This window comes from Glandiceps talaboti, chromosome 4, assembly GCF_964340395.1.
Source record: "Glandiceps talaboti chromosome 4, keGlaTala1.1, whole genome shotgun sequence".
NCBI classification, from domain to species: Eukaryota; Metazoa; Hemichordata; class Enteropneusta; family Spengelidae; genus Glandiceps; species Glandiceps talaboti.
Window position 1 is genome coordinate 25,782,538 of NC_135552.1, and position 26,415 is coordinate 25,808,952.

Consider the following 26,415-nt stretch of genomic DNA (forward strand, 5'->3'; position numbering starts at 1 on the left):
ATCCACTGTGGGAATTCCCAATGGGATTTGTAAGCATTTATTGTGAATTTTGTTAATATCTTCATTTTTGCTGTAATGCTGTATTTTGATGTGAACTTAAACCAAATCAAGTTTTCAACTTTATTACCAACATTCAAATGTTACATAGTGAATCCTCAACATCCTCATCACCTTCCCAATACAAACAATACAATAGGTTAACTGTAAATAACTGAAGTTTTAATAATGGTTTTTGCCTTTGAATTCATTAAAATGTAGTTTAAGAAAAATTTTCAAACGTCTGAACATATTTAGGATCAAACATCATATCACCCTTTACAATTAGAAAATGGCTTCAGCTGCACAACATACTTAAAGCATTGTCGGTATCAGTTTAACTTGTGACATCATCACCAAAATCTCTTGAAGGTTTCTTCAATAGTGTCTATTCAACAATTCATCTATGAATACACACCTAATTTGCAACATTCATGAAAACAAAAAACAAAAAGCAACAACATATTTTTGAAAGATGTATAAAGTTCAAAAGGTATCTGCTACTACATACCAGTAAAATGCCCAAAGATATCATGCTATTCTTTTACATGATGCTTTGCTAAATTCTGGGATATCATTTCAATATAATTAAACATTTATACAATTCATAAGCATGATGTAGTATGTCAGATGAGCTACTGTCTATTAAACACTAGAATGTGCCTTTGGAGTTGGAAATAGATAATAGGCTTTTGCTGTTACTTAAATTTGTTCAAGAAAGCTTCATCCCATTCTCAGTTACAAACTGGAAAAAATCAGAGGTGACCATACAAATTTTGAAATAGAGATCAAAATGATATCAAAATTAAACAATGTTAGAATCCAATATGGCCGTAGTATCCAATATGGCCGTAGTGTCCAATATGGCCATCAAACACGGTTTTTACTCTATGGGAAAATAAAAGATTATCAATTTCCTAGAAAACAAGACTGTAGACCCGCAATTTCTTTCATTATTTCAAAAGGATCACAAGCAAGTTTAAATATGAGATATTTTAAGAACTTCGATTTTCAGTGAAATTCATCTCCGACATCAGTAGTCAAAAACCAAAAATCTTGTCATACCACTCAGGTTGAAAGACTTTGAAATTCTAAAATTTCTGTGTTTTTAATATGCAGCCAATACAGTTTTTAATTGATTTGAATCCCCAAAGACTTCAAAACACATTTTTGACTTTGAACTTTTAAGCCATGTTGATTTGAAAACTATCTACATTGGTTTGTATGTTTGATAGTTCCTTTTCAACCCTTCTGTTACCATCCAATAAATAATGTTGTTTTAACATATATCATTTTCAATTTGAAGTTTTGTACAAGTAGATAGTACACTCAGTGCTTTTGAATATAACAAAATAGAAAAGGCATTTTACTTTTTACAATCAATTCCCACCTTGACCATCTGTTCAAGTCGAAGCTATCGCAAATGTAACATGATGGCATACATTTCAAAATCAATGTGTTAAATTGAATGCCTGAAAGTGGTATTTTCACGTCCTATGTATATGTGTGTGCATGTAAGCAGGGAGTCTGCATAAGAAAAATATATGTTTAGAACACTGCAGGTGATTTTCCATCCCTTTTAACAGACTTTGAAACATCAAGTTTGACACACAAACTATGTAACTTCAATGCAAGTTGTTGATACTTCGGTAATAACCACCAGAGAGATCAATATCATTTATGAAATATTTCATCACAAATTTTTCTTTTTTCGGTTCCTGTCTATAATGTAAATCTAATACAATCAAGTCTGCTGTTCCTTATATTTCAATTATAATTCCACACGCCGACATTAAACATCTGTGAAGTACAATCTTTTCTCATAGCTTTATGTAATAAAAACAACTTGATTATAAAATGTATGAGAATTACACACAGTGGTGTGAAATTGATTCAATTTTCTGTTGGATTACCTGCTTTGAGGAATAAAATATTATCACCAGCACAGCGGACAGAATAAAAGACAATTTAACAAACTAGGCACTTGTGTCCGTGGTGTTTCACACTGGGTTTTACACAAAACACTGCTAATTTAGGCTATTTTTGTAATTTAATATTCTGCGGCAACTCTTAGAGAAATATTAGTATGAGATTAAATTACACACCATGAGTAGAAAGGTGTGGGTTGAAAAACTGAATTAATATCCATCGTCACCAGGCCGTGATGCCATAAATATATCATGAATTCTAGCCAATATTTCACCTCAAGTCAAGTATGCATAATGGTGTATATACTTACAAAATTACCATTTTTGCACAGGAGTTAGTCACTTTAATTTGCCAATTCCACTCATGCTCTTGAGCTGCTTAAAAATGACAATATTAGCTAAGCCAGTATTTATGTAATTTTTTTAAATGAGATTTTTCATGTTGTGTTTCCTAAAATAAGAAAAATTATAGTCACAGCTAAAATTTAAAAGTTTACATTTTCCGTGATTAAGAAAATACAAGCTATTTTTAAAATTTAAAATTCAGACAAACACGTCATTAGAGAAAATTGACTAAATTCTTCAAGGGTGCTGTTACTTATAAATATCACTTATTTTCTATAGTAAAAAATGTGCATGAACACTCTCATCCAATTTTGCAAGTTATTTCCGCATTGCGTGGATGCTCAACCTCATTTTCAAGTCGAGGTCATAATAATCTTTATGGCCCGGATATGACTTTTGTAGACCAGGGTTATACGGCGGAAGAGCCCGACTTTAGAAGGGCCTGTAACAAGTACTACCGAGGTCCACAAAACCCATAAAGGTTTGATCATATGCCCCAAGTAGTGGCACGGAAACATCATTTGAATCACATACTCACATAAATTGGCAGTGAAATAATATTTTATTTGCAGAAACGTCAAAATAGTGAAGAAATTAATAAAGGCAAATCACTGAGCGAACGGATATCGATGAGTGTGCCACTTGCCATATTTGGGCAAAGTGTGCCAGGTCTCTGATACGTAAAATTATTGCCTGGACTCAATGCGCATGCTCTACATTGAATTGCATTGGAATCAATACTGGGTATATGATAAATTACTTTATCAGCAAAATATCTGTGTGGAGATTTTGAGTTGCATACAGAACTGCACAAGTGCCATGGCAAATTCATGTCATTTACAAGTATTTTGTGCCAAATTCACCAACCAACAATCTGTCGTTAAACTTGTCAGGGTGTTCTAGGTTTCACCTGATCATTTCATAACTATCATTTCAAGAGTTTCCAGTGTTATTATTATTCCCGGAACTATCTAGGAATAGTATGAAATTCCAGCAATGTCCAGGAATTGTTTGAAACTTGACAGTTTAAAATTCCCAAAGTATCAATATTCCCGGAAATTTCTAGGAGTAGTTTGAAATTTCAGCAATTTCCGGCCTGTTTAAAATTCATACATTGGTGTTTACTACAATACCAGTTTCCAGGAGTATCAGTATTCCCAGAACTTTCAATGAATATTTGAGTTTGAAATTCCACTAATTTATAAAACCATTGGTGTGTACTCCAATACTTTGCATAATTGATTAAGTACCAATGATAAACTATAAACTAGAAATTTATTCTGTTGTTCTTTAATAGTATACACTCTTCACTTCTCTATTTTCATGATGCATTGGTCCTGAAAAGGAATGAATGCTAAAATGTGCAATTCAAGTAATCATACCACACCATATAGTAACTGGTTACATAACATTTCTATCGCTTTTCAATTTCATGTTCACAATACTTTATTGCAGCTTGACGTAACTTTAAAAGTTTTGACTGAGTATCGCAACTTACAGTTTGACTTTAAAAAGTTAAACCTAGCATATATAAATCCTCCTAGTGGTTATATATATGAACTCAATATTTGCCATCGTTCCACTGGGATAATGAATAATTGAATATTGTTTTTATCCAGTGATAATGAATATTATGTTTCTACAATGATATATGATAACTGTTATAAATCCTCAAAGTTAATAATCTTTGACCCCCTCATTCTCACCAACCTGTCCCTGTGGACCCTGCTTTACTAGTAACCTGATATTAAACAAAAGGGTAGACATATCAGATACTAAATACGGATTATGACAAGTCTGTAACAGAAGCAAAACATGTTATGAAATCTATAAAATATGTGTAAAACCAAAGCTCAAAGAGTCAAACACTGATCATTTTTTTAAAATGAAGCTGAAGAACCTACTTTATGTTTTAAAGTCATCAGAGTTCATAAAACAGCAATAAACAGCTGACAAGATTTAGTATTAAAGCTGCACTAGCTGCAACTAGAACATATTTTTTGGAACTATTTTGTTCGAGGTAATGACTTTATACTCATACATATAATATCGTATGTACAGCTTGAACTGTATTGAATCATCTGTGGATAAACATATCCGTGCATCTGTACACAATATCAACACAACTGTACACAGTACCAATATATAACTGTAAATCCAATGAATTTATTTTTGGGTCCGCACCCAAAAACTTACCCCCTATGCAATTACAATTTCAACCTGTTGCTGTACTACATATGGATGAAGTCAATGCCTAATTAAAATATATAATGTCTAATCATTGGTATTTTAACAATTGCAGTGAATATATATTTGGGTATCTGATTATAGAACAATTATAACATTCCAGTTACAGCTAGTACAGCTAGCTTTAAAGTACATTGCTTCATCATGGACTTCAAAACACACTCAACTACACCAGTGACAGCAATTTAACACTGTGACAAGGGTTCACACACACGCACAACATCAAGTTTTATTCATACATGTGTACTGTGTCTATAAGTATACCAATTAGTTTTATGAATACCAAATAAGCCTGTCTACATATGTGTGTATCTTTTCATCAAATAATTCCTCTCACATAAAATCAAATCTAGCAGTTTGAGACATCTGTACTTCACCATCTGACCTTGTATACTACAATCGTCTTTTAATGAGAAAACGGAGAGGCAAAGCAGCATTCAAAGCTGAACCCATGTACGTAATTTGAATATCATGATGTGCTGTACATCAACATAATCCTTACATACCAATAACCTAAATATCATGAACCTTTTTTCAATTGCATAAAAACATCAGTTTATCATATTTAAATTCTGAGGTTATAGTTATTCTATGGTATTTAACCTGTTTATTTGCTATTGTTTATTAAATCTTGGTTATGAACTTTGGTCACAGAGTGTATGTTAAGAACATCATGCAAAATTGATTATCTGGTGTATGTCTGTAGCCGTACATGTATATATAAATACATGTAAGTTGAATTTATGAATGTTTACAACCTTGTTGATACTATATATATGTGTGTGTGTATGTGTGTGTGCATGTGTGTTTGTGTGTGTACTTGCGTATATTTAATGATCTGAAGTGTTTTCTAAACATACAATCACTGCAGTCAATCTCAACAGGGTTTATCATTACGAGGTTTCAATAATATGACTAACAATTCTGCTGATTGGCAGTCATTTCAAGTCCTATCTGCAATCAAATCCTGAAAATCTCTCCTGAAAGTATCAATTTGTATGAACTTCAAACAGAGAAGCCTTTGATGATCCATTACACCATAACAACTGTTCAACACTAAAAGACAAAACATGATGACTGACATTCAAAGACAAAAATATCTAAATTTCAGAAAATAATATGAAACAATTTCAATTTCATAACTTATAAATATGGAATGAAATAGAGTTTATGTGCTTCAAAATGAATTGCTCTCCTACACAGAAGCTTAAAGTTTACTACATGACTTGAATTTAGAGATTACAGCCCACACAAGATTTCAATCGGCTTGACCCGTGGCCTTTATACTTATCAAATACACATATACATTTACTTTTTTTTTTTGAGAAGTGCTGCTAATATGTAGGTGACTTTATTGTGATGATTAGTTCACACATTTCTAACCTTTCCTGGTGAAAACACTGTCAAAAGCTTGTTAGGAATTGATATAAAAATACTCATTACATTTTTGATGGATGAAAATAAAATTTGGTAGACTCCCACTATGTCTAAGCTCATTAAGACAATTTGTGTTGAAGTAAATTTGTTTATAAAGCTATGCACTAAGACTTTTACATGGACACCTGGTAATGCTTGATAAATTTATAAGTTTCCACAACATTTCTAACCTGTTACACTGTATTCTGTTTTTAATTAAATTATGTCAATTTCGATGAGCGTGCCAATTGCCATATTTGGGCAAAGTGTGCCAGGTCTGTGATACGTAAAATTATTGCCAGGACTTGATGTGCATGCTCTACATTGAATTGCATTGGAATCAATACTGGGTATATGATAAATTACTTTATCAGCAAAATATCTGTGTGGAGATTTTGAGTTGCATACAGAACTGCACGGCAAGCACCATGGCGAATTAATGTCATTTACAAGTATTTTGTAAATTATGTAAATTTGGACTGTGGCCTACAGACGAATAAACAGACGAGTCATGATGGGTGAATGGCTAGCGTGACCGGCTTGGAATCTACAGGTTGCAGGTTCGAGCCCCGTCGCTGCCTGCTGTTTGTTTCTGAGTGGCTAAAGTCCTTGGGCAAGATTTGAACCACGACTGTGCCTCAGTCAACCCAGCTGTATAACTGGGGACCTGGTAGGATGTAGGTTGCAATGTGAAGGCTTTAATCCTATGCGCTTAAATGGCTGCAATGGATTGTATGCTCCCCGGGGAGTTGAGGAAGACTAAAGGGCCGTTGTGCCATTCTGATCCGAGCCAGGGGTAATAATTGTAAAGCGCTTTGAGCACGGAGTGGGAAAGCGCTATATAAGAAACCAACATTATTATTATTATAAACAATCAATACACTGAGAAATATTTAGGACAGTTTGACCAAGTTGTGTGTAACCTAATGGCTCCTTCATTATTGCTTTCTTTCTTATTTCTAAATCTTCACTGTGAAACAAATACTAAATAATTAACTTAATTGTACTTTATTTTCTCTACAATGCTACACATATAAATGGAAACATTGATCTTTTTGTAGTGTAGTTCCTAAAAATTACAAGTTTACCCTTATAAAATATTTAAAGGCATGGAGACGATTCTTAAATTTGACCTTACCATAGTTACACAACATTAAAACCTACACATATATCATTTACATGTTATTTGCATGATTGTTCTCCTTGTGAACATTTGAATCAGGTACCATATTATCCCTGGTTGAATCACAACCTCCACATCTCATTCATTTTGCATAAAGCTACAATAGCCCCATCTACACGTAGGTCGTCCTACCTGAGGCAGTCCCAAATCCTACCTGAGGTAGGATAGATTTGTGTCTACACATAGGAAGGTTACAGTGTAGATTTCGCGCCTTCCGTCCTGACAGTACATACGATGAAGTCAGGACAGTTTCAGGACGCGTTTGCGTCTACACGCGCTTCAAACTATCCTGAATCCTACCTCAAGTAGGATTTTTAGTGCCGTGTAGACGGGGCTAATGTGCCATGAGATCTATTTTGGTCTTTAGAACAGGATAAAAAATTAACAATTTCAAATGGAATTATGAAGACCTCAGCCACATATTGCCTTATCTGTATACAAAATGTACATGTATAATATTGATATAACTTGAGGACAGATTTTCTACAAACATGGGTACAATCAAATGTACTATAAAAGCCACTCTTTACCACATAGAAAATATTACAAAATTACTTAAAATATAACCCAAATAATAAATTGTCACAGAAAATATAGACACCTGATTTGTTTTGCTATCTTTCATGTTTTCTATCTTCCACTTCATACAGCAAAGGATCAAGGCACAATTTATTTTATACAAAAACTGCTGAACTGTATTTTTGATATCTCTTGTGTAATATTTAAAAAAAAAAGAAATTCAGAGCCTGAGTTTCACAGGCCATGTGTATCTTTTACTTTAAAACCACATGAACAAAGACATGTACACAGGTTCCACAGGAAAATCTGCTTGCATACATGTGAATAGTCTAAGTTACAATCAAGAGACATTACTTCTAGGAACTTACATCACAACAGGAGATAAATACCATGAGAACAATAGTATTTCTAGCATAGAAAACTTAATTTATACCTACTAGCACATCACTGTGAATACAAGACCAAGCATTTAATACACTACATGTATATATTTTCTATTTACTGCTATGTACATGAGTTTCTCAGTGAGTGGATGTATTATGACTCGAGTCAATGTTGGATGAATTTGAAAATATTGTTTTGCTACCCATGAGAATAATGTACAATCATGTACAAAGTGATTATACCGCAGAGTCTACTGACTGTGATAATATAATGGTGTCAGTGATTTAGAAAGACTGAACCACATCAACACTACACTTGAGATAAATGTTAGTTTATAGTCTTAAGAGTGATGGATGGGCAAAGCAATAGAACAAGATGATATCAAAGACTAGTATCTGTCAATGTACAAGACTGTGCTCTCTTTATCATGGTACAAATGTCTACCTAATGTCTACACATTATATTCAGGATGCAGAAGTTACTAAATAATGATATAATTTGTTGTGAAGATGCATGAAGGTCATCAGATATAAAATACCACATCATCAATACCTAACTCCTTTATTAGCCATACTATTTGTGTACATGTAGTAGACCCAAAATATCCAATGTCTTTTTTGTGGTTGTATTTATAGACATATTCTAACCCCATTGAAAGACAGACATATTAGCAATTTTAATTATGGACATGTTAAATACTACATTCCCATCAAAGAATGACTGACAAGTATGTAGAGGACAGTGTTTTATATCACTGATTATATCTGATACAATTTTAGTATCCATCAAAAAGATTGACAAATCAAAGATGGTGTTTGAAGTAGAAAATGAAACCCTATTTGAAGGAAGAATGATACTATAATACAGTAAATGATAAAGTTGTAAGCGTTCATGAATATTGCTATCATTTACAGAGAGACTGAAAGGTTGGTGTTTCGATGTTATTAAACATAAAATACACCGTGGTACATCACCATTGCACAGAATGATTGACTTGTAGAGGGCGATATTTCAAATTACAGATGGCAGCAGCCTGAGCAACCACACTGATTGACACATTAAAATATAGAGGGCGATATTTCAAATTACTGATGACAGTACGATAAGCAACCCCACTGATTGACACATTAAAATGTTGAGGGCAGTATTTTGTAAAGAAGTGCTGATTATAAAGTTTTACAGACAGATACTTTTAAAAGATGAAAACACTTGACTTATCTGTTCAGCAATTTCTTCAGATGTAAAATTTGTTTTAAGGTTCATGTGAGAAGAATTGATGTTAATAAACACAGTTTGGTGAAATCAGTGAGCATCTGTTAAGATAGATTTATACAACTTACAGTAAGAGTTTTGAGCTTCAGTAAGTGTAGCATTCAACTCATTGACTTTGATTATATTCTCATGATTTCCATCATAAAAACTGTCAAAGACTTTGAACAGTTATGTGAAATGTTCATGACAAATTCGCTCCAGCTGATGACGTATCAAAATAAAGCTGAATGGAAACTACTACAAATGTTCTTTCAAATTGAACATCCTCCAGGTCAAAGGTCATGCAAACAACCAAAAAACTTTTACATTGAAACCTGACATTAATTCGGTAGTTTTGGAAAATGTCCATTTTTAAAGATATCATATATATTTATCTTAAAAAGGATAGTTTAGAGGGGAATATTCTAGTATGACACATCTTTCAAAAGTATTGTTAATATCATAGATCCCCTGAAAAATTATATACTGTAATTATACATTTTTTTGGCACTAGATTTATTTTAGCTGAATTCATAAAAAAAGCTTTTCTGTGGAAGTCCTGCAAACATACTTTACAAGTTGTCAGTTTTCTGTATTCAACTGTTGTGAAAGTTGTTAACAACAGTTTCACTGCAACGTAAGTTGAATATGGCAGGCTGATCAGATAAGTTAAAGTTCTTTAAGTGTCTACTTTCCGGCCCCTTGCACTGTTTACCAAATTAAAAGTGTGCCTGATATGTCTGAAACTGCCATTCTAACAAATATTTCATGAACCAAAATAAATACATTTACAGTATATGGAGATTAATCACACAAATAATTTAAATTTACACTGGGTAGCAAAACCAAAAGCCTTTAAAAATTCCCAAAAAAAGAGCTAAAAGAAATCAGGAAGTCCTCTAAAAAATTAATTATTGTGTACTTTTATTGTTAATGTAAAAAAAGAAAAACTAAACGCAAGCACACAAGATTGCCGTATTGCAATTAACACATTGGAAAATTATGTTATAGGACTACCTGTACTATCAAAATATACCATGCTGTCCCCTATTGTCATAGCAACTAGTTCACACGTTGTAAGACTGAAAATACTGATAAAAATAAAATTTAATCTTGCAAGCAGGCAGCAACAGTTAATAAATTAGTAAGTAAAAAATATGTATAGGTTATGGGGTACATCTAATTTGGAAATGTGTACTTTTTGTATTTTTATGTTGGAAAGATGGAAAATAACACAACACTATAAAATAACTACAAAAACAAGGTTAGGAAATATCTTGGAAATGTTATGTTTGTGAAAAAAAATAAAGTTGACATTTTCAGATCATTGACTCTACATTGTTTAAAACATTTCAAGTGTGCATGCAACTTGTAAACTTCTAAGAGTTCAAGTTCATCCCAAAGAAGTAAATCTGCCAAAAAACACTGTGTTGTATCATTACAAGCAAAAAACTGGGAAAGCAGTCAATCTCTAAAGGGGAATCCAATACAAAAATATAATCACACACATAATTCATTAATAATAATGTCTGTTAAATGTTCATTTGAATCGTAAGGAGGGGGGAGAGTTTTGGGGTTGCTACCTACCTTAGCTGCACTACCTAGAGGAGCTCTCCGCTTACAAGAATTACTCTTTTTAAGTGAGAAGAAAAGTGGGGTACACATTAATCCACAAAATGTTACCATGGTGAGGTATATGTCATAGAGAAGGCTCTTCGGAGAAAAATCTGAATTCAAAAATACTAACTCTAATACAGAAGTCATCCTGGACAAATGTGAACAATTCTAATGCCCTCCAAGGCATGATGAAAAGTTTGATAGCTATAGCGCTCTCTGAGGCAACCTGAGTAATTTGGCTGGCTATAGCGCCCTCTATGGCATAAGTCAACCATTACAATATGATTTGACTGGCTATAGCGCCCTCTATGGCATAAGTCAACCATTACAATGCAACGAAAACACAGCAAGAAATTCTAGAGGTAGAGAGAAAAAGCAGGTTTCATGAAATACACCCAGGGTGAAAGATGCATGCAAATCAGTTCAGATAAAGTTGTAGATGTTACTCTACCAGAGAAAAGAAAGACAGAATATAGTTGCAAATGATTCACATTAATTAAGCTCATAATATCCTCCTTATGCAGTTTTTACTCAAATTCAAAAATGAGTGAAAATGTACTTACCTGTGCAACCTTTTCTCCAACATTATGGGTGGCATCTTTAACAGGCTGAAAGAACTTATTTGCCGAGTGAGTGGACGTTGTGAAATCCCTGTCCTTCTTACTGTATGCTGCATGCCTTGCAAGGTCTGATAAGCTAGCAGACACTTTGTTGATGCGATACCGCATCAAATCTGAATCTGAGATTGCATTACACAGGTTGTGTTTAAGATGATTGCCTGTTGCTGTGGAAATGATAGGAGAGAATAGGACAGTTAGTTACAAAAGAAAGTGAACTATTATAAAGGAGAAAATATGGGATACAGAGGATTGGAAAGGGGAATAAGAGAAGTAGTCTGAAAGGTATAGTCATTGGTCCACCCCATGGGTTGGAGAACATTACATTAGTGGACACAACAACAGATCTTTTAGGCTATAAGTGTAGGTGAAGAAGATTGAGTTGGGAGGGAGGGAGGGAGGGAGACTAAAAAAGGTAAGAAATGTTGACTATATAAAGGTGACAAATGTTAGAAGGGTGCGATGAAAGGACGATGAATGACACCCAAGATGGAGCAGAACGTGACGGACAGTAACAGACAATTACTGGTAGACAAGACAGAGAACAGCAAACTAATAACATACACTAAATATTCCTTAAGAACAATTGTAAGTACCTGTAATGATATTGGATTATTTTAGGGTCAGTAAAGCAGAAATGAAAGTTGTTTGTATGATTCTAAGCTGTTAAAGTTACATTAAATATGTTTTCAATCTTTGTGTCATAAATGTTCATGTGATAATTAACGAATACCAGTATACAGTATATGAAATAAGCACAGGAATGACAATGATCCTACATGTAAACCATGATGTGTAAGTAAAACAAACTGACAGTCAGTTCAATCATTTTCTTCATATTTCTATAGAATAGGGAACTTGCAAACCCACCATGTTGAATGTTGCATCATGGGAAATGTGATAATAAATACTATTACAATACTGGTATTGTAAACAATGCTGTTACATTGTTTGCAACCACTAATGATCAATTCATAGTTACCCTGACCATTGTGGAAGGTTTATTTTATCGGTAGCTCCAGATTAGGTATTACGATAACCACAGATGATCCCATAGTCCTTTGCGTCTGAGCATGCTCAGTCTGGATTGCAAGTTCCCTATTCTTTGTTAACTTGTGTAGTAAATCATTGATCTGACTATTCTGTTTACTTTGGCAGATTTCGAAGTAACTTTACAATTTTACAAAATAACTTGGTAGAACTTAACAGTTGAATGACCTCGATCAGCAAAATTTATAAACAAGTATTATACAACCAAGAAATACAGACTGTCATGTAGAACACTATTTTGTGGTGCATTTATTGAAATATTGAGTGTTCAAATTCTTATCTTACGTGTTGATGTATTAAGAAATACATATCTGTGCTGTCATGCAATACATTCTTTCTATGCACACTGTACTACTGAATGAAATACTATGTCAATCAATGCCAACATGGAATTCTCCAAACAAAAATGAAGAAATACTATGCTTACCCCTGCTGACTGATGCTGCCTTAGGTTTATCTGTGTTATCTACACCTTCAAGTGATGAAGTTTTACGCACACTTGCATGACTTCGTATACTTTGGTTGGACCAAGATGAACTCAAATTTGACGGAGATCTGGCAAGTTTTTCCTTTTCAAATTTTGTGCTACAGCTTTCCAGTTGTGAATGGTCTAATGACAAGCGTTTTCCACCAGTCCTTTCTCGCAGAGTTTCAAGTTTATGTTCATTTAGTTGATTGTATGTAAATGATCGACTTTTATATTGTTTATTTTCTTGTAGTTCATTAGTTCTCTTGTGTATAGGAGGTGTGCTGACAGGAAAGGTTCCTCCTGGAGGATGCAAGTTAAGCAGTGGAACTGATGAGTCTGGTTCTCCTGATGGAGGATTCTCAGGATCCTTGTTGGTTGCTATGGTTTTCTGGTGACGATATAATGACGGCAGACGAAGTCGAAAAGTGCAGTGGTTATCTGGAAGATAATTTCAACAAACTTCATAAAGGATTCTTTCAACAATTTCACAGACAGCAAGGTTCATTAGTCTTAATAATATGTTTACATGCAGTTATATGAAATTCTATTTCTAATTGCAACATGAATCAAACTTATTGAAAAAGCCTTCTGATCTGCAAAACTAGTCAAAAATTCAAGCCGTTTTTGTGTATTGAATTTAAAATTTACTGCTAGCAGAGGGGTACGGTAAAGTCATAAAGTTATACATGCAATAAAGTTATACATGCACGCACACACACACACACACACACACACACACACACACACACACACACACATATACACATACACATACACACACACACACACACACACACATACACACACACACACACACACATACACACACACACACACACACACACACACACACACACACATATACACATACATACAATCAATTAATTATTAATTAAAATCAGACCCTGAAGTGCATTCTTTGTTAAGGAAATATGTCTGAGTCATTGTCAGTGTGCAGTGTGTATAATATTGATATCACTTGTGTCATGTATACACTTTAATCATGTGATTGGATAGGTAAAGTTGAGGTGACCTCAAATGGCCCTATTCAATCTGATATTACATATGCACTTTGAAATACATGTAGGATGTTTGGTGTTCTGATTATGGTATCTTTCACAAAAAGATCTATGAATTGTTGTAATAGTACAAAATGTAATCTCATTATTGTGTTTAATAACCTACGACAACCATGTGACAAATTGAATTAAAGCAAAAGATAGATAAAGTATGCTCTTCATTTGTCAGATGGGTTGCAATCCTTACATTCACTGTTTCAGTGACGGGTAAGATACAGCTGTGTGCATTTCAACATTCACAACCAGTATGGCTGCTAATAAAAGATCAAATTTGTTGGTAGTGGTGAAAAATAAAAGATTGTTTTCCTGTGAGTTACCATGTACCGGTAGTATAGTAAAGAATATGGGAACACTACACTTTGGCAGGTCACAAGAAATGACTGTGCTACTGTTAGTGGCTTGGAGGGCATAATGGTCACCACATAGTAAGGGAAAGAGGAACATGATACTATGGTGAGTCACAATATATAACTGTCAGTGGTACATCAAATTGGCTTAGATGGCATACTGGTCACCGCATAGTACAGCAGAACAGAGGAACACTGCACTTTCGCAGGTCACAAGAAATTATTGTCAGTGTTACATCAAATTGGCTTGAAGGGCATACTGGTTACCACATAGTGTGGGATAGGGCACACCACACTTAGGCAGGTCACAAGAATTCCTGTGTAGCCACAGTAGCACGTACATCAAATTGGTTTGGATTGCATACTGATCACCACACAGTAAGGAATACTTGGGAACACCATATTTTCTATAATTTTGGCAGATCACAAGAATTTGCTGTGTATTAGTAATGCATCAAATTGGCTTGGAAAGCATGCTGCTCAAGACATATAAATCACCTCTATCTAATAACTGATTCTCACAACTTGTAACTGTCAATAGATGAAGTGCTAAATTACCATGGTACCCCCCAAAAACAAAGCATAGTTGTTAAATGGTTAAAAGTCTCATTCTGTGCAAAGTAAAAATGGTGAATTAAAATTCAAAAATGAATGTGAATTTAGAAGTCATTATAATTTTGGTAAAAAATGCAGTTTTATGTGAAATTAAAGGAAATGTCCAACTCCAGGAAATAGATGTATTTTCCGAATGTTTGAAACTCTGGAGAGTCATTTAATTATTTCACATCACATAAACTTTGCAAGAGTGCAAAGAAACACTTGAAACTCTATTTCACCTCAATTGTTCTCATACTGGTCAATTGTTATCTCATGAGACTCAGTAGATATACATATGCACACATTCATGACTCCTATGTGCTTATTACCTTTAGATAAATACTCATGAAAAATGATGAATACTGACTGTGCATATTATCTAATACATTGTATGCCTGCTAAGTCCCAAAAGGCAATAATGGACCAATGTGACAACGATACGAATGATATAGAATTTCAATTTGGTCTTTCCTGGCAAGCACGCAAAATTTATGTGATACGAAAACATGAAATGGCCCTCCACTGGAGTTCTTCCCATTAAAAAGGGGAACAGATATCAAAAGATAAAAATAAAGAGTATGATGCAGTGAAGATACAAAATATCATATCCCAAACTACAATAAGATTAAGAGACAGTATGAAGTTGTGGGCAGCGTTCCATCGGAGATACTAGGATGGATGAATGATTGTTATAATTTGACCCCAAGGCACCAGGTTAAGTATTAGTTCTTGTAGTTACAATTACTTACAATGTATTATTACTATGATGAAGAATTTCCAATGACATGTCCACCTCTGACCCCGTACACTTATAATACAAAGTTGTAATTTACAGCAATGATACAGCTGTTACCTGAACTTTGTACGGATGTATTAAGTCACATTTCTTAGAACTGTGTTTTTTATTGCAGCTTATTTTTTGTACTCAAATGACAGACATAAGAACACACTTTGTTACAGCCTTTGTAAAATTGACTGATGGACTCTGTTCTACTTCATCTACTTGACTTACAAAATCACTAATGGCAATGCAATTAAAAAAAGGAAGAAGGGTGACAGTCAGAATAAAAATTAAAGATGGCATAAAGGTGAGGCTGATTGTATCTTAGCTGTATTCTGTATGCCTCGGAGACCAATAAAAGTCATTTTAACCACCCCTGCAATGTGTAACCTTTCCAAACAGAGTTTTAACAGTTGGCAAATATGGCTATAAGAAGAGTCCTGCTATACACTGGGGCAAGACATTATGGGACATGAATAAAGTTAGCCACTTCAAACCTCTTGAAACAATGCCAACACAATACTATGGCCAGTTGTGAAAACTAAGAAGTAGCTCTGTTCATAATATAAATACTAAATAGTTCCTTTTACTCTTAGTCATTTTGTGCTTCCAACTTGAAACCTGAAAAAAGGCTTGATTGTCATCATTCATTCCAAAGACTAATTCTTTACCATGGCCAGACAATCATATTATTACATTCCCTTGCTTAGGCGTGAAAAAAAATTGTGTGGTTCCGACTGCATTCAATTTTAAAATAGGTGGGGTAGGTACATTTTTTATTTTATTTTATTATATTTTTTTCATGTGTGAGTGTCTAGTTCCGGTTTTCCATTGTTTTCCAAATGGTCTCTGTGTTGTTTATTTCTTCCTATCAGATGTACAGCCATTACAGATTGGAAGAATAGTTTTATATTGTCTTTTTAAGTTGATGTCAGTTTCAGCACCCACTATTTCTTGCGAGACTTCACGATTACATTATTATTTTTTACAAATACGTAAAAAAAAGTTTAGGGTCGGCGTGAAAAACTAGGTGGGGTCGGGTAACCGGAACCAAACAACTTTTTGTTATTTGGCCTTAGTCAGATATCTTATAAATATAACATCAATAGATATTTTATTAAGTGCAATGCACGCTTTTTCAACACTGTCATCAATGATGATACAGTGAAATATTAACATATTGAAAACTCAACAAGTTACTTTTCCAAAAACTTGTGAATTTAGCTTACTTAAGGCAAGAAGAACGTTCTAACAGCTTGCAGAACTATTTCAAACTCAAAATGTTATATTATCATATATATATAGGAATTGTGAAATATCTTGACAGCTTTGACTTACTTCGTGATCTTCTCCATTTGTAGCCAGTATTTCCTGTTGGACTTCCTGACTCTTCTCTGATTGGGGCATCAGTAACATCTTCATAATTCAATATATACATCATAACATCATCATGTTCATTCTTGACAGGTGCTATGAGCACACTGCATAGAAATGTTAAACCTGGTGAAGAGAAAATAAATAACAATATAAACAACTGACAAAAACAACAGAAATTCAAAATACTTGTCTTTTTCTCAAATATTTTGAGTGTGTTTAATTTATTTAATTTTTATACAAAATAAATATATTTGACTTTGGAAAATAATCCTGTTAAAAGGCAATTATTTCAAGGACATGAATAATAATATCATGTACATTATATGTCATAAAACTTTTGAAAAAAGTGTCAAAAATCATTGAAAAAAACAATATCTGTAGCTAGTCATAAGCGGGAACAACCTGCAAATAAAAATCATCACAAACATTTACACTTATACACTTTGTCAAACATTATTTCCTTGTTCTTCTGTTCTTTGTTTTGAAATTATCCAAACTACTTTTCTGACCAGCATTATAGTAACTACATCAACTGTGAAGTTTATTGACTGTAGAGGGCGGTATTCACCAACTGTTTGTCTATTTAGAGCTAAACATACTAGGAAAATCTGCATGTACTAAAGCAATGCAATAAAAGCTTGACTGACACTATCTCATTTAAGGTTCTCATTTTGGAAATTGAAAAACAGCACATCTTTATGAAGCCATAAATTCTTCGTCTCATTTAATCTTATAGAGTCTTACTGTCACATTGTACAGATGACACTCTTAATGCTTCAGTGAAACCTATTCTATTTGGTAAGTTCTTTTACCGTGAAATTTCTAATTGAAGCTTTATCATTTGTACGAGAGGTGACCTAAAGTTCAGGTAACCTAAATGTTCAGTTCCAAAGATGGATTATCACACACACACACACACACACACACACACACACACACACACACACACACACACACACACACACACACACACACACACACACACACACACACACACACACACACACACACACACACACACGCACGCACGCACGCACGCACACACACACACACACACACAGATATATGGATACATGTTAATGTTGCATGTTAATTCATCACTGGTTCAAAGTGAATTCATAACATTAGTGGACTTTTAGAGTACTGTAGTGGTTATATGTAGTTGCTACAATTAATAATGTGAGTTAAAAATTTCACGTCAATCTATTTTAGTATTGAGTTTCAATTTAGTCTAAGAGTGTGTACATGTGTCACTGTTGTATATCAACAGGGAATCAGTCTGGTAGATCTGTTTAGCAATGAACTAAGTGAAATAAAATCCTGGTGAATATCAACCCTTTTATAGTACAATCTTTGTTACACTGTGCACTTTGCAGGAAATTTCCATTAAGTCTACGAAGCATCAGTCAGTATCTGATACAATCTGACCTCGGACCTACAGTTCACAACAAGTGTACCATCACATTGTAAAAGGACTGCATTGCCACAGTATTTCCATCGTCCTCAATATTAAATGTCAATGTATGCAATGGCAAGGACGGCAATATTAATCCAAAATGACACTAAAACCTACCAAAATAGGACACCTTATTAGAACTGTAATTACCCAATCAAGAGTGTCTAATCGGAAGACCAAACACAATGATCCAGGTTTTCGATATTCAAAAGAAATTTTCACCGAACTTATTCACATGGGACACAAACAAATTACCGACTACACTTTCTCCCTCAGGAATTCAAACTTCTCCTTCAGATTTAATTTGGGGGAGATTGAAACGATAACAGAATTTTAATTGAACATTATACTGTTCCAATTTATTTGATAGATTGGCGTTGATATATTCGTTTGACTTCTGATACTAGTTTGGTATTCCCCCTACCTGACTTCACTAAGATATTGTAAATCCAGAGAGTACAGGTAATATACAAGTAACTTAGCATTAACATCTTGGTTTTTTTTTAACTATGACACAAACTTTGAATAACAGAAAGTTTCCATCAGAAGTACTCTTACACAAACTAGTGACCATTAAAATGAAACTGTACCAAAACTAGTTCATTGAATACCTTTAATTGAAGTGATCACAAACTGGTACACCATTACAATGTGTGTGCTTAGTATTAACCATGTGCAAAACATTTTTTATATTGACGTTTGCATAACATTGTCATTTTACTTTCATTAGCCAATTTTGAAACCAGGAGTATTTGCTTGCAAGTCCTTATTACTGCAATCATGACAAATTGTTGAAGTTTTGATCCCCTTTATAATGCAACAGTTATATATACAACACTGTGTTGTTTATTTACATTTTTTCAAGGAAGACATATTTATGGAAAGACTCTGAACTTTCAAGCTACTAGTAAGTCTTTAATAAATAGCTTATTTCATGTGTCTTGAGCAAAATACATGATTGAGCTGTTGTAGAACAACCGTAGCCCTGATAATGCTGATGAAATGTCAATGAAAACTTGAAATTATTCTAAACTATTTAAGCTGTGATTCCTGTAAATGATAACATTTTCCTTGTACCTTGAACTTAAATCAAGAACTCCACAGTAGTGTCATAATTATATGATTTCTATTGCACCAGTATGTAGCCATCGTATGATATTTGATAATCTCGTTCCAACTGTCTTGGAAACTTGATTCTGTGTACCTCGAGTTGCCAAGTTGAGTGCTTCCCCCTACCACGAGCTATACCCCGAGAGCAACTACCCCTCCAATGACAACCTAGTACTTTTACAGTAGTTTAAATATCCATACATTTTTCTGACTGTATATGACAACATTCCCATACCTCTATATTTAAAATATCATCTTGTCATGGACAGAAATTGATATCAAAGATGTAACACTATCCCTCATTGCATTTTATTTGTCCCTTCTGCACAGAAGTTAATAAAAGATATGGAAATAACAGAAGTATTCAAACAGTCAGATGAACTTATTTGTACAATATCATATTGCTGTAAAGATGCACTTCAATTTCTGGCACAGCAGTCGTGAATTCCTAGCTGACTAGATTTCTGTCACTTCTGTTGTAAGACATTCTTATGAAAATGAAATTATTCAATTAATATTTATAAACATAACGTTACACTCAATTTTATTATGAAAATACATTCACATACTAAATAAATGTATCGATCAGTGATATTATCAAATGGATAAAACTTTCTATTTCTAAATAAACTCCATAGAAACTGATTTGTTTGGAATGAAATTGCTTGAAAAGCCAACTATTAAAGGTGTGAAATTAGCTGTTTTTACACTCAATAGTACATAAATTTTATTGCAATTATTGAATACTGTACAGATGGACAGACAGAAGGACATTCTTCATCTTTCAAAATCATACAAACTGATATCACTGCTCTAAAGTAACCTCTTCAATCAAGATGATCTTTGGGGAAAGTACGTTACAATTTCTTGTTTTATAACTCAGCTGTGTCCTCCTTCTAAATAAACTCTGCTAGCTGGGTCATAAATTATTAATTATGGCAGTGGGTTTAAGACAGTCCTTGTAGAAAGACTGCCCACTCACAAATGCTATCAATATCAACTAAATCTTGTAAATATCTCCATAAGCAAATGTTGAGGTGTTAAACATTTCTTGCGTCTTTAAAGAATAATGCAAGTAAGGATTTCAACTAAATCTTGTACACTTTTTATCATAAAAGCTTAGCATTTGGGTATTTGAGACACACAATCCTTGTTTTGTAGACACACACAATCCTTGTCTTTTAGACTGACTGCTATGTATATCCAAGTTGATGCATCTTGTGATGGTCATAAATGTTTAACATTTGATAAGTTACATGCAACAAGTTTAACTCATAAACAGAGTGAGTGGACTGACAATAACTTTGTGTGATCTTGAACACCACACAAAGTTCTAACAGTGTACAAGGGGAATGCTTTGAAAAGTTGCCTCAGACTGATGCATCTTTTGATGTGTCCTGTTTTTGAGTAAATTGTTGCATAAAATCCTCAAATGCTAAGCTCTTATGACCAGGATTCTGTCTCAAACATCCAAACGCTGTGCGTGTCTCAAACACTTGATTGTGTGTGTCTCAAACATCCAAATGATAAGCTTTTATAAAGTGTGTAAATATCTCCATAAGCAAATGTTGAGGCGTTAAACATTTCTTGTGTGTCTTTATATAATAATGCAAATAAGTAGATAAAATCTTACTTTTAATTTACATTGAATTTATGCTAGATACAAATAGATAACTCAAAATTTGACATTTATAGGTAGTAAACAGCGTTTCTATGGTTGCATAGTTTTGAAACCAATTTCAACATTTTGGAATGAACAATTCCAATCAAAGGTAGTAACTATTTGTAACTGTTATTTTTCATGAATATCTAATTTCTTCTATAAAGTTTCTACCTGACTCCACAATGGTCATTTAATTTGACTGAGTTGAATACCTACTCATTAGATTTCAATCAACAAGTGGCTATTCATGACAATCATGAACCCCAAATTGGAAGATCCTTCAACTTTCTGAACCTTCACACTTTCCTGAGAAATACATTAATTTTGACCATGAAGATGATGGCGCTCCACTGAAATGTGTGAAAATGAGATCTATGCAAAAAGCTTAGTTGGAAAAATAATGATTTGGTAAATACTGATGATACTTGGAGATCAGTATTAAAGTCCATGTTTTTTTCAGTAATCATATGTCACAATACAAGTCTGTCTGTCTGTTTGTTTGCCTGTCTGTCTGTCTGTCAGTGTCCATCTGTCCGTCTGTCTGGCCATCCGTCATCTATCAACAGTTATTAAAGTATACAAGTAAATAAGTCTCAATATCCGGTGGTGTCTGGTTCTTCTTTATCCAAGTCTACTAATCTACCTACAACACCATCTCTTCCAAGTCAGCAAATCCTGGCCTGTCCACCCACTTCTTTTAACAGTCACGCATACTCAGAATTATTATTTATCATTTATTATTTATTAATATTGACAATATTGACATCCAGATATAAGATATCTTGCATCTTTGTAGATTAATAAAAGTATGAATATAGCAGTGTTGGACATGATTACCACTTGTGTTTTATGCAGGTGGCATTCAGTATCTCACAGAAACAACTATCCACATGGCTATAGGACCCTATGAAACATAAATGGTACAGTGGCAAAATCATCTAAATGTTCTCTTATATTCTGGGTATATGCATGAGTGCAAGTGATTCTGTGACCATAACATGTGCATGAGCCATAGACAACAACACTGCAAGCATGAGTAGAAATCATTCTTGTAAGCCACGGTATGTTTTCCACCATAACAAATTGCTTCCATAGGTATAAACAACTCAAGTTGTTGTCAACAAAGGTAAAAATTCCCTGCCTATCAACAGGATGATATTTTGATTTTACAGTTCTGTCACTTTTTGACTATATACGCAATGTATCATATAAATATAGGGATATCATGGAATGGCTTGTTTATTGTCATGATTACAAAGCATTACATGATAATATACATATGCATATAATATATGTGAATATTAAACACCAATGTATATGTGCACACACACACACACACACACACACATAGCTAAGAAGTACCATGATCCGAGTATATAACAGACGTTCTACCTGTCAGGGTGACCCTTTTTTCTGTTTCTCATTACTTTTTTATAGCAACTAACAATCGGTCAGTCGATGTTTTTTTTAAGTTTAAAAAAATCATCTCTTTCATGTTTCTCTGCCTCTCCTTTTCCTCCTCTCTATCTTCTTTTTATTGGATTCCTGGTAACAGGCCCAGCTTCTCTACACCATTGGCATTGCTTCTCCTCTAAAACCCTCCCCCCTACTTGAATAACTTCCGTCATGAAAGAAATGCCCTTTTCATTAACAATCATCGTCACCATGCCTGCCACCTCTGTAGATGACGCCGACAGGCCAGACACTTGCTGATCCACAAAATATTATAGGTAGGTGAAAATTATTTTTTTATTATTTTAATGTCGAAGCTGAAAACTTGGGTCGGCCAGGTAATGAGAAAGTTGGGGGGGGGGGGGGGAGGGGTCACTCTAAAGTCTAAGCAAATATCTTTTTACAACATCATACTCCAAGCAAATATCTATCAAGCTTTGCAATTTGATTTGTTTTTTTCCATCTAAAAAAATGATAGAACACAGCTTGAACAGACTGATAGGATTATATCAGTGAGTGTTTTTGCTAAAGGCCAGTCACGAAGGTAAAATCTTCCTGATATCTCCTGCAGTCATTTTACCAGGGTTCCCCAAATAGATTGTAAAATTGTCGTGATGTATAGGAAACATGCCAGTTTTACCTGATTTACCTCTTTCATTACTGGGGGTCCCAAAGCCTAGCAAAATCAGTCTAACATTACCAGATGTACACTACTAGTACAACATTACAACAACATCATACATTTTTGTTTTATATGAACAGTACATTACAGATGTGACTACCACAACAATAGTTTATGCTACATACTTTCTCAAAACATAGACATAATCATAGACTCATAACATAGTGCTACCTTATACTGTATTTTACATGAATGAAAAAGTGTGCTCATAGTTTAGACTTACAAGCCACAGTTTTACATTGTTTCCTATATATTATCAGGTATATCTATCTAGACAAAGTGTCATAAGCCTACAACAATATAAACTGACATAAAGAAAAAGTCACACAAGGTGAAATTTGGTGTAAAAAAAAAATCATACATTTTCTGTTCAAATAGTACTGTATTTGTTACCATTCAAATTGCATAATTATGAATTTCCTAATGAAGCACAATAAAATGTACAACCAAAATCAGCCTATCTAACACTATGGGGGGGGGGGGGGAGAGAGAAGGTGCTCTGTCTGACACAGAAATTAAATTCTACCCAATACTCTGGAAAAACAGAGATAAAAAAACTTAAAATTTGAAAGAAAAGTGAGTACATGTATTTGAGAATTAATTCAATAGCATGACTATACAGACTGAATCTATATTTGACTGTTCCAATATTTGTATATCATTATAGCTTTCTTAATGAATATTAAAGTTCAAAATTCTAGTGTTTACCATATCTATAGCTAATCTTTAGCTAATCAGATTTATTCTAAATACTGTTCTGCCAATAATAGTAAATTTTGGAGAAGATTCTTTATTGAATGTTTTTAAATGTGTACTGTAAATTAGTCTTTATGTGTCTGTTTTTATGTTGTTCGTGCAATTTATTTTGTTTATGAGCTTGCTCTCGAAATAAAAACTATTACTTCAGTGACTGGTTCAAAATAAAAAAAAATAAAAAATATGTAATCATTAGTCAATATCTAATCATATCTATAGCTAGTCTTTAGCTAATCAGATTTATTTTAATGTTACAATTGGCCTATATGTTACATGCAAATGCACCTGTAGTAATAAGTTTGACAATATCTTTTTGTGATTTTGAGCTATTTAGAACAATAACTATGACATGTGACAACAAAATTTGGAGAACACAATCATGTTTTAGATAATTTTTTTATAATAAATAAATCCATGGTTAATAATTGTATTGTTATTAATGTTTTTAAGTTTTATAATGACTATCAATAAGGCTTACTTTTACTAACAAATCAGGTCATTTTTTTTAAATCATATCTTTTATAAGTCATTTTGTAAATTGCACTGTCATTGGCCTATTATTAATATGCACATAATTGACTGAATTGACATCACTCAACTATTAAAATAGCAATGTAAACCCTAATATTTTCATTTAACTAATAGCAATAACCCTACATTTTCCCCTTGTTGGCTACAAAATAATTGATAGACAATTAATTGAATACTAACCCATTTTAAGCATGACCTGATTTCTACAATACACACTACACTACACTACATAAATTTAGTAAAGTGCAAATAATTCAATAAGCCAAAACAGTCTGGTATGAAATAATGAAATTATTGCTTGTTAAACTAATAAAAAAAAGAAACAGAACTATTGTACTAATGATTAGATATTGGCAGAACAATATTTAAAATATATCTGATTAGCTAAAGATATGGAACAAGTCAGCTGGATGTTCAACTGAAAATAACATTTTAAGTTGAAGTTCTTAATTCCAAGTGAATTCACAAAAATGTCAAAATGAAAAAATCTGATATTACATGAACCAATTTATGGTAAAGTCTGCTAATAATTAGGGACAATTAATTGGACAATGTCACACAAGCTCAACAAGCGAACTTTGTTCATTTAATGAGGGGGGGGGGGTATGGCATCAATGCAATTGCTGAACTTCATTTTCACACTTCTAACCAAGTTTCGAACACTTTCACACATTCAATGATAAAAGTTTCTGTATTTACTACTGAGATGTTGATAAGTTGTCACTCTTTATCACAGAAAGGATTTCACTTCTCAGCACAGACATGGGTATGTTTAATCATGTAACCACAGTCCCTACACATCTTCATGTCCAACAAGTTCTTGTGCTCTTTGTGTTGAAAATGTCAACAATGTTTAAACTTTCAAGATGAATTCATAAGATTTCCATTAACAAAACAGATAGGTTGAGAACTATGAGAGTGCTCAACCACCACAAGTAAAGATCGATGTTTATGTTCAGCACAACATATTCTGGTAAACATAATACTGACCATATTAAAACAACATGCAAATGATTGCTTTGCATGACAATTTATACCTTCCTCTGTACATATAGTGTATGAGGGGCACGAATAGTTTGTTTACCCACAACATGGCTTGTCATAAAGAAAAGTAAGTCATTTGCAAATTGATGGTAGAGACACGTGTGGTGTTACAGTACTTTCAACTGGAACAGCTTGACACCTACAGATGGTGGACTGACTAATGACGGTCATAACATGGTGGTTGGCTCAATATGCTGACCCGGAATAGTTCTTGTAGGAATTATATCAGGGACGTATGGCGATAGGAATCTAAAAGTCCATGTCAATGTACTTGTAACATATAGCAATCTACTCTTACCAATATTCAATAATTTGGGACGAAAAAAGGTTCATCTTTGGCATGGCTTCTCATCAATTGTATCACAGAAATTATGTTTGCATAAGACTACATCCACCTCAAAAGCAGATTATGAAATAGATAAAAGAAAGGGGTGTTTAATAAATGCTGACATCTACTCGTTCCTATTAATAATTAATA

The 26,415-nt window shown here is 33.6% G+C and overlaps 1 protein-coding gene across 1 annotated transcript in view; it reads right to left on the reverse strand.

Moving 5' to 3' along the window:
* The window catches only part of LOC144433573 (voltage-gated inwardly rectifying potassium channel KCNH6-like), a 159,321-nt gene that overhangs the window by 42,057 nt on the left and 90,849 nt on the right, over window positions 1-26,415 (reverse strand). The window contains exons 3-6 of the mRNA XM_078121890.1: window positions 17,205-17,366; window positions 13,021-13,500; window positions 11,490-11,710; window positions 10,897-10,941 (exon numbers count right to left, since the gene is read on the reverse strand). Of these exons, the coding sequence (XP_077978016.1) occupies window positions 10,897-10,941; window positions 11,490-11,710; window positions 13,021-13,500; window positions 17,205-17,366 (908 nt within the window). The remainder of the gene's footprint in view (window positions 1-10,896; window positions 10,942-11,489; window positions 11,711-13,020; window positions 13,501-17,204; window positions 17,367-26,415) is intronic.